The sequence below is a fragment of the Sinocyclocheilus grahami genome, unplaced genomic scaffold (genome assembly GCF_001515645.1).
Source record: "Sinocyclocheilus grahami isolate Dianchi unplaced genomic scaffold, SAMN03320097.WGS_v1.1 scaffold340.1, whole genome shotgun sequence".
NCBI lineage: Eukaryota > Metazoa > Chordata > Actinopteri > Cypriniformes > Cyprinidae > Sinocyclocheilus > Sinocyclocheilus grahami.
The window spans coordinates 1,040,629-1,059,953 of record NW_015505519.1 but is presented as its reverse complement, the minus strand read 5'-3'; the positions used below and the strand labels follow the sequence as shown (position 1 = coordinate 1,059,953).

The window sequence follows — 19,325 nt, the reverse complement described above, 5'->3', positions numbered from 1 at the left end:
ATCGTTATGTATTTAAAAACGAGTGCTCCTTCAGGGAAAAAAAATGCATGAAACGTACAAATCCAGAAATTATATGATTGGTTATAAAGCTGCCCAGGACAGACCAACCTTTTTGCTTTGTTTGTCCTGCTGCTCACATGCGATCTTTTTATCCATTATACACGAATAATAATAAAAACATAACAGAACGCAATATTGACAGAAATTGTAAAACGATTGGAGATGAAAGTGAACATTTCTTACAGATTTGAAATGCTTAAACAGCTGTCATGTATGACTGATAGAAAACAATAAGATAGGTTATGTAATGCACCGATTCTTGAGTACTGGGACGAAATAGGTTAAACAAAAAAGGTTAAAAGTTTCTACTACCATTCAAAAGTTTGGGGTTTGTGAAGTTATTTTTTTTATTAAATTAATACTTGTTTTCAGCAAGGATACATTAAATTGATCAAAAGTGTCAGTAAAGACTTACAGAAGGTTTCTATTTCAAATAAATGCTGTTAAATTATTTCCACAATAATATTAATCAGCACTACTGTTTTAACACTGATAATAATAAGTCATGTTTGGCATATTATAAGATTTCAGAAGGGTCGTGTGACACTGAAGACTGGCAATTACACTTTAAAATATATTCAAATATATAATCTTTCACAATATTACTGTTTTTAATCTATTTTTGATTAAACACTTTGGTTTACCAAATTTACCAACCTCAGATTTTGAATGGTAATGTATGCGTCAAAATATTATTTGGATTATTATTTGGATATTTATTTTTCAAGTTTAATATATAGGCTATTTATATCTTTGTGAAGAATTAGGTTTTAGGCTGACCGAAGGTTATGATGTGTTCTAGTTAACATAGTGACACAAATCTTTAATTCATTCTGATGCAATTAAAGTTGTGTGACATTTTGTTCCATGTCTCAAGAATCAGTGCATGATATGATAAACAGAATAAAACAGGAAGAACAACAGAAAACAGTAATGTGAAATCTCTTTAAATAGAGATACAATAGAAAGTCGCTTGGGACAATGTTTAGATGAGATGACTGGTGAATATGAGCTGATATTTTATATTCATATTTCATAATAATTATATCAGAGCACCAGTCCTTATGATTATCAGGACCCTGGATGAATGAAACTACTAACTTGTAGTTCGGGATCAACAACTTTGAATTACATGGAAAACATCATCTCTTCCCCAAGAAATGAGCTACCCCAAGTCTATTTGTGTCAAATGTGTTCATCTGTTTACTTAGTTAGCCTTTTAGCCACATCCTTATATGCTAATTCGATCTCGTTGTCGGCGGCACAGGTGTTGGTGAACTCTTCTTGTGCATAAGCATTGTTCAGGTAACGCCACACGCCTGTCAAATCACTTGGAATGTCGTAGTTCCGATATTTCTTGGCAACCACCTGCAAAAAAGTGGATGGAAAATAGATTAATGAAAATAATTACAATTAACAACAAATGTAACTTACATTTAAAGATGCCTTTAGTTTGACCTGCACTGCTGTAAGCAGAGGGGACTCAAATCTGCATCGTATTAAACGGACTCAAAATGTCGGCTCATGTTTGCTTACTACTAGACCATTGCACTTCAAACTTTTAAAATAAAAGAGACGTGACATGACATGTGGCCAAGTATGGTGACCCATACTTGGAATTAGTGCTCTGCATTTACCCATCCAAAGTGCACACACACAGCAGTGAACACACACCCGGAGCAGTGGGCAGCCATTTATGCTGCAGCACCCGGGGAGCAGTTGGGGGTTCGGTGCCTTGCTCAAGGGCACCTCAGTCGTGGTATTGAAGGTGGGAGAGAGTGCTGTACATTCACTCCCCCCACCTACAATCCCTGCCGGTACGATACTCGAACCCAGAACCTTTGGGTTATGAGTCCGACTCTCTAACCGTTAGGCCACGGCTTCCCCAAATAAGTACTACTGGGCCCTATTTTAACGATCTAAGCGCATGGTCTAAAGCGCACGGCGCAGGTGCACTCAGGGCATGTCCGAATCCACTTTTCTAGTTTAACGATGGGAAAACAGTCGGCACGCCCGGGCGCATGGTCTAAACTGGTTGTCCCTATTCTCTTAATGAGTAATGGGTGTTTTTTGGGCGTAACGTGCAATAAACCAATCAGAGTCTCATCTCCCATCCCCTTTAAAAGCCAGTTGCGTTCGCACCATGGCTGGTTCGCTATTTACATGGCGGAATGTAATTATTCATTTTTAAAAATGTTTGTATGCTGCTGCGCGTCTCTGTGTGTGTAATAAGCAAAGTGTACGCGCTTTGTGCACCCGTCTATAGGTGCATATTACTAACGCGCTCTTTAAATAACAAAGAAAAAATATTGTGCCAGACTTTAAACCAGGTTTGAGTTGGTCTATGGCGCAGTCTATTTTCAGTTCCTCAAAATAGCAACACGCCAACAATGCGCCTGATCACACCTCGTTTTTAGACCAGCACGCCCATGGGCGCACAAATGGGCACAAATGCATTTGCTATTTAAACAACGCAGCGCAGGATGGGAAATTGAGAACTGCGTCGGGCTGAAACTAGCAAAAACACTTGCGCTGCACTTTGTGCCGGGTGTATGATAGGGCCCTTAGTGTCAATAAGACATCTTTTTAAAGAAATTACAAATGCATTTCATATTTAAACAACGCGGCGCAGGATGGGAAATTGAGAACTGCGTCGGGCTGAAACTAGCAAAAACACGGCACCTTGTGCCGGTGTATGATAGGGCCCTTAGTGTCAATAAGACATCTTTTTAAAGAAATTATTTTTTTTATTCAGCAAGGACGCAATAAATAATCAAAAGTGACAGTAAAGACATTCATATTACAAAACCATTTCTATTTCAGATAAATGCTGCTCTTTTGAAATTTCCATTCATCCAAAAATCCTGAAAAATGGGTATCACAGTTTCCACAAAAAATATTAAGCAGCAACTGCTTTCTTTTAAAATAACAAAAAATTATTACTGAGCAGCAAATCAGCATATTAGAATGATTTCTGAAGGATCATGTGACAAATTCATGTGATCAAAATTCAGCTTTGCATCACAGGAATAAATTACATTAAAAAATATATTCAAAACAGTTATTGCAATAATATTTCACAAATATTACTGTCTTTACTGTTTTAAATAAATGCAGCTTTGGTGAGAACAAGAGACTTCAAAAACATTTATGGCAGCAACAAATGCAAGTGTACAGAAATACACTGTAATCACTACTGGGAATTCCATTCACTTAACTCTAGGGGACTCCAAAGTCAGAAAAATACACAAAACTACAAAGAGTTGCTTTAAAGTTAAAATTGCTTTTTTTTAAAGATCACATGGATTATTATGGTTTGAGGTTTTGCAGGTTAGCAATTTCCCCTTAACTACACCATCTGGCAGCAAACTGTATCTTCTCCATTGACTGTCCTCCATGAGTGCAAATTTCTGCCAAAACTGCTATTGAGATGAATGGGAATGCTAACGGATAGCTTTGTCCAGGTATTACAGGCCTCCTTGCTTACCCCCAAGCATTGAAGGCCAGCTATAGTGACAAGTCCCCCCTCGGCGCTTCAGCTCACCTTCACTATGTGGAGCTTTGGCAGCAGGTTGCAGTCTGCCAGAGTCAGATCATTCCCGTCCAGGAACTTGCGGTTGGAGGCCTTCTCCTCCTCCATGCTGTCAGCATCTACCTCATCGGGCAAAGGACTGTTCAGGTACTCGTCCAGCTTTGTGAGTGCCTTTGTCAAACCCTTCTGCAGAGCTAACAAAACATCACACATTACTTAATAACCAGTGTGTTATTTCAGCACAAATGGGCACAAATGCATTTGCTATTTAAACAACGCAGCGCAGGATGGGAAATTGAGAACTGCGTCGGGCTGAAACTAGCAAAAACACTTGCGCTGCACTTTGTGCCGGGTGTATGATAGGGCCCTTAGTGTCAATAAGACATCTTTTTAAAGAAATTATTTTTTTTATTCAGCAAGGACGCAATAAATAATCAAAAGTGACAGTAAAGACATTCATATTACAAAACCATTTCTATTTCAGATAAATGCTGCTCTTTTGAAATTTCCATTCATCCAAAAATCCTGAAAAATGGGTATCACAGTTTCCACAAAAAATATTAAGCAGCAACTGCTTTCTTTTAAAATAACAAAAAATTATTACTGAGCAGCAAATCAGCATATTAGAATGATTTCTGAAGGATCATGTGACAAATTCATGTGATCAAAATTCAGCTTTGCATCACAGGAATAAATTACATTAAAAAATATATTCAAAACAGTTATTGCAATAATATTTCACAAATATTACTGTCTTTACTGTTTTAAATAAATGCAGCTTTGGTGAGAACAAGAGACTTCAAAAACATTTATGGCAGCAACAAATGCAAGTGTACAGAAATACACTGTAATCACTACTGGGAATTCCATTCACTTAACTCTAGGGGACTCCAAAGTCAGAAAAATACACAAAACTACAAAGAGTTGCTTTAAAGTTAAAATTGCTTTTTTTTAAAGATCACATGGATTATTATGGTTTGAGGTTTTGCAGGTTAGCAATTTCCCCTTAACTACACCATCTGGCAGCAAACTGTATCTTCTCCATTGACTGTCCTCCATGAGTGCAAATTTCTGCCAAAACTGCTATTGAGATGAATGGGAATGCTAACGGATAGCTTTGTCCAGGTATTACAGGCCTCCTTGCTTACCCCCAAGCATTGAAGGCCAGCTATAGTGACAAGTCCCCCCTCGGCGCTTCAGCTCACCTTCACTATGTGGAGCTTTGGCAGCAGGTTGCAGTCTGCCAGAGTCAGATCATTCCCGTCCAGGAACTTGCGGTTGGAGGCCTTCTCCTCCTCCATGCTGTCAGCATCTACCTCATCGGGCAAAGGACTGTTCAGGTACTCGTCCAGCTTTGTGAGTGCCTTTGTCAAACCCTTCTGCAGAGCTAACAAAACATCACACATTACTTAATAACCAGTGTGTTATTTCACAGCATTTGATGGTGAATGGTAAAATTAGTGTTGCCAGAAATTCTGAAAATATTTATGATATATATATATATATATATATATATATGTTGATGACCATATGAGCTTTGGTCTATATTAATGTTTTTGTTATTGCTGTTGTTTGTTTATATATATATATATATAGACATACACATATACATATACATATATATATACACATACATACATACATACATACATACATACACACACACACACACACACACATATATATATATATATCTGATTAGGTTGCCATTAGACTGTTTTTTCTTATTAATGTTATAATATTAGTACAATATACAGTATACATTTAAAATTACAGTATATACACTCCCAAAGTTTGTATAAGATTTTTTTTTTTGAAAGCTGTCTTTTATGCTCACCAAGGCTACAATTATTTTATCAAAAAAAAATAATAATAAATAAAGATATATATAATAAAAATGTAAAAACAGTAATAATAGTGAAATATTATTACAATTTAAAATAACTTTTCTATTTTAATATATTTTCAAATAAAAATTTCTTATTATCAGTGTTGAAAACGGAATTTTTGGGGGGAAAATATATACATTTTTTAATATTTTTAAAATATTCTATTTTTTTATTTTACAACTGTATTTTTTCAGGAATCTTTGATGAATAGAAAGTTCAAAAGAACGGCTTTTACTTGACATTTAAATATTTTTATTACATTATAAATGTCTTTACTGTGACCTTAGGTAAATTTAATGAATCTTAAATCTGAATAAAATAACAATAATAATTATCCTAAAAAAAACATACTGATCCCAAACTTTTGAATGGTAGTGTAAATATTGCTATGGATGCATTTATTATTATTATTATTTAAAAAAAAAAAAATTTTGTCTGTACTAAGGTCCATATGCAAGATTCAAATATTTTAAATATCAGTCATCATAGGTTATCGACCACAACAAATTATAATAAATATTTGACTATACTTAAAGCATCAGCCAAATATCTATATCGAGACACTGAAAACACAACCATTCAAAAAAAAAAAAAAGTGAGCACAAGTCCAGAACAGTTCTAATACATTCAATGCTAAAATATGTAGGATGTTTACAGTACAATGGATTCCATATAGAGTTAACTGAATGTAACTTTGCTAAGTTTCAGTGTACTGACCAAAAAACAATATATCCATTCATTCATTCAATCAGTTTGATCCAGTTTGACATGCATACCTTCATTCACATCTGGCTTAGTGTTTTTTATGAAAGCTGAGAACTTTGCAAATATGTCATTCCCAGCTGTGTTTGACTCCCTGTGCCTGGCTGCAAGTTTGGGGTACCTTGGACACAAGGAAAGGTACATAGAAAAACATGTGTCAGTATTCTTTACAGTTCTAGTTCACAGTGGTTTAATGTGATGTTTAATACAATATACATGGCAAAACAAGTCTTAACGGGTGGGTTTTGATCCAAAAATGAGCCGTAAGCCTGTTCTCATAGGCCATAGATGACAGCAAAAAAAATGATGCTAATGCTCATTTAAAATAAATAATTTTGATAACATCTTCAGTTAATTTGCACTGTGATGCTAGATATGTCGTTCTTAGTAATAGTACTGTAATAGATTTAAACGTTGTTTACTTTTGTATGCTAAACAATTTTGGTGCTGTGTTTGACCATGATTGATGAAATCTGGTTCCTGAAGCAAAACCAGTTGAGAACCGCAGTTTTAGAGTTTCTATACAGTCACGATACGTCTCAAGTGTATTTGTAAAAATGAGCTTACTTTGGTGGTGCCAAAACCTCCTCCAGAAACTCCTCAATCTTGTTAATGTCGGTTTTCACCTCACCGTTGAAGGTCAAGAAAGGAGGGTGAGTGCCTGGAGCCAAATTGTGCAAATCTCATTCACATCTGGCTTAGTGTTTTTTATGAAAGCTGAGAACTTTGCAAATATGTCATTCCCAGCTGTGTTTGACTCCCTGTGCCTGGCTGCAAGTTTGGGGTACCTTGGACACAAGGAAAGGTACATAGAAAAACATGTGTCAGTATTCTTTACAGTTCTAGTTCACAGTGGTTTAATGTGATGTTTAATACAATATACATGGCAAAACAAGTCTTAACGGGTGGGTTTTGATCCAAAAATGAGCCGTAAGCCTGTTCTCATAGGCCATAGATGACAGCAAAAAAAATGATGCTAATGCTCATTTAAAATAAATAATTTTGATAACATCTTCAGTTAATTTGCACTGTGATGCTAGATATGTCGTTCTTAGTAATAGTACTGTAATAGATTTAAACGTTGTTTACTTTTGTATGCTAAACAATTTTGGTGCTGTGTTTGACCATGATTGATGAAATCTGGTTCCTGAAGCAAAACCAGTTGAGAACCGCAGTTTTAGAGTTTCTATACAGTCACGATTCGTCTCAAGTGTATTTGTAAAAATGAGCTTACTTTGGTGGTGCCAAAACCTCCTCCAGAAACTCCTCGATCTTGTTAATGTCGGTTTTCACCTCACCGTTGAAGGTCAAGAAAGGAGGGTGAGTGCCTGGAGCCAAATTGTGCAAATCAGCTGGTTTCCTGAATAAATAATAATAACATTTTATGAACTTCTTAATTTTATTACCTAACCATCCCAGCATTGCATGGCATACAAACATTAGACACATTTTAAAATAGATTCGATTATTTTTCTTTTTTTTCCAAAGGATAAAATTCTAAACTATATTTTCTTGCTTTGACCTTTGACAGGGAAAATGGATAAAATCTTAACAATATCAATCTTTAATAACTTAGAACTGCATATGACATTTGTTAGGTTCCAATAGAAATGTTATTTAATAACATGAAGATGTGGCATTTGTTACTGACATTTATGTGATATGATTATTCATGTTTCATGTAATTTGATCTCAGATTAGTGAACTTCTCACCTCTTCAGGTCAACAGTGGTGACGTTGAAGACCACACCTTTGAGCCAGAGGATCATGAAGAGACGTTGGGAGAATGGACAGTTTCCGATGCTCTCGCCATCACAACCAGCCTACAAACACAACGACACATCTTTACATATACATCACCTCCAGGGATCAGTAAGTCTTCATTTATCTTATTGCCAATAACATGGGCCAAAGATATGGTGGAGACCGGTTCTCATGTTCTATCCAGAGAGAAGAGACTGGATTGAGAATGATAAAGTGTCATAGCCCCCCCTGTTGCTTCAATGTTTCAATTGACATTAAAACAGAGTTTACCTGAAATCTAACCACAAGGAAAATTTCAAGTAAAATAGTCGCTATTTTCTGCATTCATAAAGTCTCTTTTAGCTGCAGGTGTTTTATATTACATGAATATCTGAATCTCTAAATCTCATAGGATATGCCAGAGGTTTTCCAAAAAGTTGGCTGCATATATTGCAGGTGAGCTATGTGTTCACTGAAATAGTAAACATTATTATTATTATGTATTCTTATTTCTTGTGTTTCACATAGACATTTACAGTTACACTTACATTTAAGCATTTGGCAGACACTTTAATCAAAAGTGACTTGCATTGCATTTAAGGTATATATTTAAGTTTTATCAGTTCTTGCTTTCCCTGGGAAACAAACCCATAACCTTAGCATTGCTAGTGCCATGCTTGCTAGTGCCTGATATATGAAATAAACTATTTCACTTAAGAACTCCATGTTATTCAGTGACGTTATTTTGTAAAATGGTACAAATCACACGTGGGCAGGTGGAATTTTGCTAAAACCTATAAAACAGTTTTAACCCTAAAATTATTAATCCCAATTGGTTTCATAATTTTGTGAAATGAATGCCTTAAAAGGATAGTTCACCCCAAAAAATCTAATTCTGTAATCATTACTCACTCTCAAGTTGTAACAAACCTGTATGAGTTTCTTTCTTCTGTTGAGCACAAAAGATATTTTGAAGAATGTGGGTAACCAAACAACTGACGGTAGCCATTGACTTCCATAGTATGGAGGGGGGAAAAATGCTATGGAAGTAAAAGGCTACTGTCAACTGTATGGAAGAAATTCATACCGGTTTGGAACTACATCAGGGTGATTCAAATTATTTTCATTTTTGAACTATCCCTTTAATTCAGTTATGTCAGGAACATAAAACATAATTTACAGAAGGCAAAACTTTAGCTTCAAAAAACGTATCTTAATGTATTGTTTTTGTTTAACACGCATGTTTTTATTTTTTCCACAATAAATAGTTTTTAGTTCAAAATCATATTCTGATCAATAATTATCAGACCACTGCAGTACCGCCATTGACAACCTAGAGAGCGCCGTCTCCTTTTTGAAATACCCTTCTTTACTGTAGACTGGACATCACTAAACTGGGACAAGCAGCAAGAACAAATGTGCCTATGCTCATTTAAAAATCTTAATTGAAATGGATCATTTTCATTCACTCAAAAATTAGTATTACAGATTACACAGTTGCACTCATTTAGTGATAAACACTAATGTTCCTCATTATGGAGAGTGACCCCGGTTAACAGTGAGTGACAGTGCTACTGTACGTTACAGCAGTGGAGGAGATCAGGTGTCCCAAAACAGCGGCACCACTATCACGAGACCATATAGCTTACACTGTGACACAATACCCGGCACAGTATGAATTATGCACACTGCATTCATTAACCGCAGGCCTGGTTGTAAGAAGAACACAAGGAGCGTGCTGACAGATATATAATAGGTCCACTAGTGAAAATACTTCTATTTTGCATCTTTTCTACTTTAAAGGGGTCATATGATATCCTCGTCCACCACCAGTGTGCAGCCTCCACCTGGATGATGCGACGGCAGCCATAGTGTGCCAAATTTTAACACAGTTTGTTTTCATTACACGGTTCAGAAGGAATCATGGGAGAAAATGCATTATATAATGGTCAGATAAATGAGGCAGATGGTATGTGAAAGGTCAGAGCACTTCCATTTCTACTCATCTGTCCGTTCTGGCAAATTCAGAACAGAGACAGAACTGGATGCAGAACAATGAGTCACTATGATCTAGAAAGCGCAGGACAATAGGCCATTTGCAATAGGACCGGTTGCTCTGTTGGATGGCAGTTCAGGGCTGTAAACAGACCGGGGTGTGACTGACTGACAATGCCTTGTGTACAGGATTTATATTGTTAAATAGACAGATTAGTGCATGGAAGAGGATTTGTTTGTTTCTAACATTTATTTTTTAATTAAGTTGCTTCAGCATAGCTGCCATTGGAACTTGAAATGCATCCACTTTAATCATATAATCATAATTGAAGCATGCAGCATTGCATTGTCAGTGTATGTGTAAGTTTGCTTTCTCATAGGAAAGACTTTTCATATATTGCTGCCATTTTACCATAATATTCAGATTTCAGATCCAACAAGCTTGTTGCATTGTTTGTAATGATAGGTAATACTTATAAATTTTATTTATTTTGCTTTTGTGTGTGTGATAAAAAAAAGTTGTAGTTTAGTAATGGTAGCAGATCTTACATCTACCTGATAGTATGCACAATATATCGGTACCATATGTATGTATGTGTCTATATATATGTGTGTCCTTAATATTGTGAATGCTCATTTTCACACTAATAATTGCAATATCCAAATATTGAATATCCATTTTTCATACTGTACATTATAGTACTGTACATTTTTAGCATTTAAAATGACTGATTTTATTTGTCAGTGTATTTGTAATTAGTATAAAATATTTTTTAAATATTCTTTAGTTTCATTTAGACAAAAAGCGTTAATTTTCAGCCATTTCATATTTTTATTTTTATTTATATAAATTTATATAAATATAATTACTTAATCTTATAGTTATGGGTCAGATTTTTATTTTAATGCATTTCTAACAAAAACATCAGAATGAGAAGGAGGGAATATTATTTTAACACCACCTTTATACATAACCGAAAATCTATAACCACTGTGCAAGAACAACATAAGGCAATCATACATTATTCTACTAACAACCTGGTCATGATCTTAGTCCAATATGCACACGTTACTCTAGTTACACTGACTTTATAAGAACCTCATAACTCCATAAAGCTCACTCTAATTTTAGATTTCTCTCCTTACCTTGACAAACAACTCAATATCAGGTTCTTGGCCGTCTCCCATTGTAGACACTTTCTTTGATTCAGGTATCTGTCCTGATCTGTCACCTACATCCTCCCAGCAGTATTTTGCAGATATTTTGGGTTAAATGTCAGTGTTTAGCCACACGCTCTCTTAGATTCTTTTTGTTCTGCTATTGACGGGCAACCAATGGCACCAGGTGTTGTGATGTCAGCTCGAGCCAAGATGAAAGGTGAATCTAGCTCTCTCCCAAACATGGGTGATGTAAAAGAGAGGGAATAGGTGAGAGGCTTTAGTTGGGGGCGGAGCTTACTTTGCCCCGCCCCTGCCACAAATAGCTCTGATGAGCTTGAGTGACAGATGAGAATAATCTAGAACTGTAACTGTGATGTTGAGAGATGACATTGAAACCATCTATGAAGGTTCATGTTTTAAAATAGGCACTTGATTATATATACAGTATATACTGCATGTATAATTTCACATCCAAAAGACAGAGATGTGTATATAAGCTCATTGTTTAGAGTCTATGCTACTAAACTCCTGCCCCATCCTGTCCATGTGTAACTATATGTGACATGTTCATGGCCCAGAAACTCTGAGTAGAGGAATGAGCCGCATGCAATTTTAATGCGGTCCAAGTCACAGGCAGCATGCTGGCAGGCAACGGCAGGTTATATTTGATCATCTTGTGGAGCCCAGGAGAATAAGATTCCCTGCTAAATATTTTATGAGCTGGCTTTGGTTTATAGCGTGAATTTGCATTCAAAGTTTTCGGACGTGACTGATCTGAACCTGTGAAATGAAGATTACTCATTTGGCTTCCCAAAATAGAGCTGACTCGTGTGTGTGTGTGTGTGTGTGTGTGTGCGAGTGAGCGAGAGAGAGAGACAGCGTCACATCAGTAGAGTCAGCAGTCTTAACCGCGGCTTGTGTACTACATCATTACTGTGTCTGTTCCCCTTTCGGGCTTGAACTGATGGTAAAACTAATGACATTATTTACTGTCTTTACATTTATTTTGAAAGATGAAGCTGGTGATTATAGTAAGGGGCGTTACATTTCTGACGAGTGCTTGTGGTGTTCGGCCAATCGCAATGCACTGGGTCAGCTGGCCAATCAGAGCAGACTGCGCTTGTCGGAAGGAGGGACTTTGTAGAAAACGAAGCGTTTGAGAGAGGCGGGGCATAGAGGACCTACAATAATGTACAGTATTTGAAAAATAATGTGTTTTTTGAACATTAAAGCATGTCAACATATTCTGTTACACCAAATAATGATCTTTAAAAAAGCATCATATGACCCCTTTAATAATAATAATAATTCATTATATTTATATAGCGCTTTTCTGCTTTTCTAAGCACTCAGAGCACTCTACATTGTGAGGGGGTATCTCCTCGTCCACCACCAGTGTGCAGCCTCCACCTGGATGATGCGACGGCAGCCATAGTGTGCCAAACTTTAACACAGTTTGTTTTCATTACACGGTTCAGAAGGAATCATGGGAGAAAATGCATTATATAATGGTCAGATAAATGAGGCAGATGTTATGTGAAAGGTCAGAGCACTTCCATTTCTACTCATCTGTCCGTTCTGGCAAATTCAGAACAGAGACAGAACTGGATGCAGAACAATTAGTCACTATGATCTAGAAAGCGCAGGACAATAGGCCATTTGCAATAGGACCGGTTGCTCTGTTGGATGGCAGTTCAGGGCTGTAAACAGACCGGGGTGTGACTGACTGACAATGCCTTGTGTACAGGATTTATATTGTTAAATAGACAGATTAGTGCATGGAAGAGGATTTGTTTGTTTCTAACATTTATTTTTTAATTAAGTTGCTTCAGCATAGCTGCCATTGGAACTTGAAATGCATCCACTTTAATCATATAATCATAATTGAAGCATGCAGCATTGCATTGTCAGTGTATGTGTAAGTTTGCTTTCTCATAGGAAAGACTTTTCATATATTGCTGCCATTTTACCATAATATTCAGATTTCAGATCCAACAAGCTTGTTGCATTGTTTGTAATGATAGGTAATACTTATAAATTTTATTTATTTTGCTTTTGTGTGTGTGATAAAAAAAAGTTGTAGTTTAGTAATGGTAGCAGATCTTACATCTACCTGATAGTATGCACAATATATCGGTACCATATGTATGTATGTGTCTATATATATGTGTGTCCTTAATATTGTGAATGCTCATTTTCACACTAATAATTGCAATATCCAAATATTGAATATCCATTTTTCATACTGTACATTATAGTACTGTACATTTTTAGCATTTAAAATGACTGATTTTATTTGTCAGTGTATTTGTAATTAGTATAAAATATTTTTTAAATATTCTTTAGTTTCATTTAGACAAAAAGCGTTAATTTTCAGCCATTTCATATTTTTATTTTTATTTATATAAATATAATTACTTAATCTTATAGTTATGGGTCAGATTTTTATTTTAATGCATTTCTAACAAAAACATCAGAATGAGAAGGAGGGAATATTATTTTAACACCACCTTTATACATAACCGAAAATCTATAACCACTGTGCAAGAACAACATAAGGCAATCATACATTATTCTACTAACAACCTGGTCATGATCTTAGTCCAATATGCACACGTTACTCTAGTTACACTGACTTTATAAGAACCTCATAACTCCATAAAGCTCACTCTAATTTTAGATTTCTCTCCTTACCTTGACAAACAACTCAATATCAGGTTCTTGGCCGTCTCCCATTGTAGACACTTTCTTTGATTCAGGTATCTGTCCTGATCTATCACCTACATCCTCCCAGCAGTATTTTGCAGATATTTTGGGTTAAATGTCAGTGTTTAGCCACACGCTCTCTTAGATTCTGTTTGTTCTGCTCTTGACGGGCAGCCAATGGCACCAGGTGTTGTGATGTCAGCTCGAGCCAAGATGAAAGGTGAATCTAGCTCTCTCCCAAACATGGGTGATGTAAAAGAGAGGGAATAGGTGAGAGGCTTTAGTTGGGGGCGGAGCTTACTTTGCCCCGCCCCTGCCACAAATAGCTCTAATGAGCTTGAGTGACAGATGAGAATAATCTAGAACTGTAACTGTGATGTTGAGAGATGACATTGAAACCATCTATGAAGGTTCATGTTTTAAAATAGGCACTTGATTATATATACAGTATATACTGCATGTATAATTTCACATCCAAAAGACAGAGATGTGTATATAAGCTCATTGTTTAGAGTCTATGCTACTAAACTCCTGCCCCATCCTGTCCATGTGTAACTATATGTGACATGTTCATGGCCCAGAAACTCTGAGTAGAGGAATGAGCCGCATGCAATTTTAATGCGGTCCAAGTCACAGGCAGCATGCTGGCAGGCAACGGCAGGTTATATTTGATCATCTTGTGGAGCCCAGGAGAATAAGATTCCCTGCTAAATATTTTATGAGCTGGCTTTGGTTTATAGCGTGAATTTGCATTCAAAGTTTTCGGACGTGACTGATCTGAACCTGTGAAATGAAGATTACTCATTTGGCTTCCCAAAATAGAGCTGACTATCCTAGATATGAGTGAAAATGATATGTGAATACTCAAGTAAACCACTATTACTGTGTGTAACTGTGTCAGATCAGGCCCTTTCTTTCAGAACATGCTTCACAACTCCTTGTTCAAGCTCTTGTTCTGTCCAGGCTGGACTATTGCAGTGCTCTCTTGTCAGGTCTTCCAGCCAGTTCTATCAAACCTTTACAATTAATCCAGAACGTGGCAGCAAGATAATTTTTTAACGAGCTGAAAAGAATGCACTTCACACCTCTGTTTATCAATTTGCACTGGCTACCGATAGCTGCTCGCATAAAATTCAAGGCATTAATGTTTGCCTACAAAACCACCACTGGCTCTGCACCCCTTTACCTAAATTCATTACTTCAGACTTATGTGCCCTCTAGAAGCTTGCGTTCTGCAAGTGAATGGCGCTTTATTGTTCATCCCAAAGAGGCACAAAATCACTTTCACGGACCTTTACATTAAATGTTCCCTCCTGGTGGAATGACCTGCCTATCTCAATCCGAGCAGCTGAGTCCTTAGCCATCTTCAAGAATCGGCTAAAAACACATCTCTTCCATCTTTATTTGACCCTCTAAATCTAGCACTCTCTATTCTAATTCTATTCTTTAAAAAAACATGCCCCTTTTAGACTTGAATTAACTTTAGACTTATACTTTTGACAAAGTATACAGACATACATATGCATGCATTTTATTCATTTACAAGTGGAAAAGGAGATTTCCTCAGTGATTCAAACAGCCTGACCGCTGGTTACATCACTGATGATGAGTCCGAGTGCAACAGAAGATCGCCTTTCACCTCAGATGAGTTGGAATATGAGTTAAATAATGCCACTGGATGAGGATATTCAGATTGTACTCCAACTAAACATTCTCAGTAGACAGAGTCTCAAACTTTTTTTTCTTTTCATGGCTCAGTTCCCAACAGGTTAAATATAATCACTGCAGTAAATAATTAACTTCTGCATCGTGCACATTTGCCTGATGTTTTGGCTGAGCTAAAGTTAAAATATGTATTTTAAATGTTCAAGGTCACACTTTAGGAATATTTACAGCCTGATGGTTCTTATAATCAATGTAGCAGTTGTGTGGGACGATCTGATTACCTCTATCTGATTATCACATTGATGATGGTGCTTGACATCTAAGAGCCATAAATGGCCACTAATGTCAAATCAGAATCTTTTGCTCCTGAATAAATAGATTTAAATTTTAAATATATATATATTTTTAAATACTGTTCTTTTTGTAAAAATAGTTAAAACTATTGCATACTATAAATGTAAGTAATTGTGCATTTTAAAATGTCAATATTTAATCTAATCAGTAACCACCAACATCTGTAACATTTAGTAAAGGTGGCTATGTAAACTTCGATCATAATCGTCTGCCTTTATGCGTAGCCAATAAGATTAAATACTTAACCAAGGCCAGCATTTACTTGACAAATGCTGTAATGGATTTTTGTTTGCAATAATTTATGCGAGTTCTCTTGTAGGTTTTGTAATAAAAGCAGCCTTGCATTGTGCCACTCAACAACAACTTATACTACTTTATTCCTGCTTTTTTATGACTATATGTGGCCATAAAGTAGTTATGTAATGTTTGAATTGTTCTGAAGGTTTCTTAAGAGCAAAAGGTGTATCACGACCTGGTGCATCTATGTCAGTGCATCCCATTTTTCAAATATTAATCAATAAAAATACTATTTTTCTTGATGTGTGACACGTTTGTCATGGAATGTGATATAAACAACCACCAACATCTGTAACATTTAGTAAAGGTGGCTATGTAAACTTCGATCATAATCGTCTGCCTTTATGCGTAGCCAATAAGATTAAATACTTAACCAAGGCCAGCATTTACTTGACAAATGCTGTAATGGATTTTTGTTTGCAATAATTTATGCGAGTTCTCTTGTAGGTTTTGTAATAAAAGCAGCCTTGCATTGTGCCACTCAACAACAACTTATACTACTTTATTCCTGCTTTTTTATGACTATATGTGGCCATAAAGTAGTTATGTAATGTTTGAATTGTTCTGAAGGTTTCTTAAGAGCAAAAGGTGTATCACGACCTGGTGCATCTATGTCAGTGCATCCCATTTTTCAAATACTAATCAATAAAAATACTATTTTTCTTGATGTCATTGTTAGTGTGACACGTTTGTCATGGAATGTGATATAAACTTGAGTCTGAAAAAGTCACGGTTGCTCAGTCTGTGATCATGTGCACAGACTAAAGTGTCCCACTATCAAAAGCAAAGAGTAGCCATGAGTTGATTTACTCAGGTCAGGACTTCACCCTGGTTTCTATGACTGTACGGATCCCCAAGTTAATGATTATTTACTTTGCCTGTCACAGTGAACCTTCCAAAGGAAATGCAACAGTTCAGGATGTCTAAGACTGTGAGCAAGCACACAAACCTTTGAAAACCTTATTGAAGTTAATGATCAAGAGGAAAATGTCACGGAATGAATCATACCAATCTTTTTCTGTCCATTTTAGGCCATTGTGCTTAACAGATTTGTCTGTTGAATCATTAACTACCTGCTACATCAACCTGTCTGGGATATTTACATCCATCCTCTTTGTTCAAACTTAACTGCATTCCAGTCCACCTGATTTATTTTTATTTTTTTTGTATTCTTGAATGTAGCCTACAATGCCTGTTCTGACTCACAGCCTGCAAGTATGTTTTCATATTTAAATAATTTGCCACTGGCGATTCAAACACGAGTTTTGAGCAGTGTAGAGTAGCGCTTGTTGTTTGTCGTTTCTCCGATCACAAATGCAGATATGGTTTTATGTTTATGCGGCGCGAAACGCAGCACAAAACGCAAAAGACAGTATAAGTCATTATAATCAGTAATTATGTCCCCACTGGATGCAACAAATGCCTCGTTTATAATGGGTTTGATTGTTTTTGTCTCGTCGCGCGGCGCACCCGGACACGGTATCACAGTATGGTAAGTGGCATAACATTTCCGTTACACGCTTGAGGAATTTCGGCCAATCACAACGCACTGGATAGCTGGCCAATCACAGCACACCTCGCTTTTCAGAACGATGAGCTTTGTAAAAATCGACGCGTTTCAGAAAGGCGGGGCATAGAGGAGAAACAATAATGTACAGTATGTAGAAAATGTGTTTTTTTAACCTTAAACCGAATAAACATATTGCATTACACCAAATACACAAAACAATGTTCTTTTTAGCAACGTCATATGACCCCTTTAATACTAAATTTGTGTATCTTTAAAAAATTAATAAAAATTAAAAATACAATTGATTTAGAATTTGATTTAAAAATACTCAATTGTTAATATTTTCATATCAAATTAATAACAAAGTTAAATTAAATCAAATGTAAATAAATTTGTTGCAAATTTTTATAAATAGGCTGTATACATTTTATTTAATTTAGCATAAAAAAGAAACAAATTGCTATGTTTTAAACACCTGATTTTACCTGCAGAAATTAAATAACATTTGAGTATAATTTAGGAAAAATAGGGATTCAGTGTTAAAAAAAAATTGACCGTGTCAGGTTGTCTTCACATTGTCTTCAAGGGCCAAAGGTGGGCAGAAATATGAATGCTGTTACAAACCACACCCAACTGACCTTCAGACTCACGTAATGCCAACTTTAAAGCCTTCTTTCTTTAATAAAACTAAATAAAATAAAAAGTTCAGGTTATTTTATGCAGACGCCATAAACCCACATTCCTTACCTTGACAAAAAGCGCAATATTAGGCTGATTCGGGTCGGGAACTGCAGCTGGCTCTTCCACGGCGCTGTTCTCCACGTCCTTCAGGCTGTAGTCAACTACCTCCTCAGGTTCTGGAGATCTGTCTTCTGGGAGACTGTAAGCCATGAGCAGGTCTTCGTAGACCAATGAGGGCTGGTCATCACAAGGGTCTCCAGTTTCCTCTAAAGATGAAGATCCGTAAAAATCTCCATTTGGCAGAGAGGCCACCATGATCTCGCTTTCGAGCTGCTCTCCTGGTTCACTGGATGGTGAAGGCTGTTCTTCTTCCTCTTGAGATGTTCCTCTCGTATTTATATAGTCTGGAGACGGTTGATTGACCGTGCTGTACAGCGGTTCCTCTGGAATTTCCTTACTCTCGCCTTGATTCTCATATTTCGGCTCTGGGTTGTTGTTTATGTTCTCATATGGCTTTTCATATATGTTTTCATTTGTCTCTTCTATTTGTTCATATATGTTTTCTTGGACGTTTGTGGCCATGGTTAAAGCTCTTTCAGGACTGTGGAGAAGTGCGAGGACGTCTAAAGAAGTTGGAAAGTCGAGCCTCAGCCCTCACCTGTTGCAGCGGAAGATGACAGGTCACTTATAAATGAACTTTGCTCGATGACTGTCATAAAATGTGAGCAGCAAAAAAGTGACTCCCCGCTGTAGATCTTCATGTCCTATTACAAGGGCGTAGAATTGACACTAGGGTTATGTCCCTTGTCCTACTAAATTGTCCCTAGTAATAATTTTGATTAAAAATTTTAATATATGTAGCCTATATGTAACCACTGTTGTTGTAATTCGACCGCATCTGACAAAGGTCATACCCATACCACTGATATTACCTGATAAGTAAATACGCTAGAAACCGTTGTTAATATTA

General features: G+C 36.4%; 1 protein-coding gene across 1 annotated transcript; it reads right to left on the bottom strand.

Annotated features, from left to right (window-relative positions):
• Positions 1-991: 991 nt before the first annotated feature.
• On the bottom strand, positions 992-19,064 carry LOC107603103 (chloride intracellular channel protein 5-like). The gene is made up of 6 exons (XM_016295814.1): positions 18,422-19,064; positions 7,957-8,066; positions 7,478-7,603; positions 6,927-7,031; positions 4,798-4,981; positions 992-1,428 (listed from the first exon to the last, which is right to left on the bottom strand). The coding sequence occupies exons 1-6, from the start codon at positions 18,935-18,937 to the stop codon at positions 1,264-1,266; spliced, it is 1,206 nt and encodes a 401-aa protein (XP_016151300.1). The 5' UTR covers positions 18,938-19,064; the 3' UTR covers positions 992-1,263.
• Between the last annotated feature and the right edge of the window lie 261 nt (positions 19,065-19,325).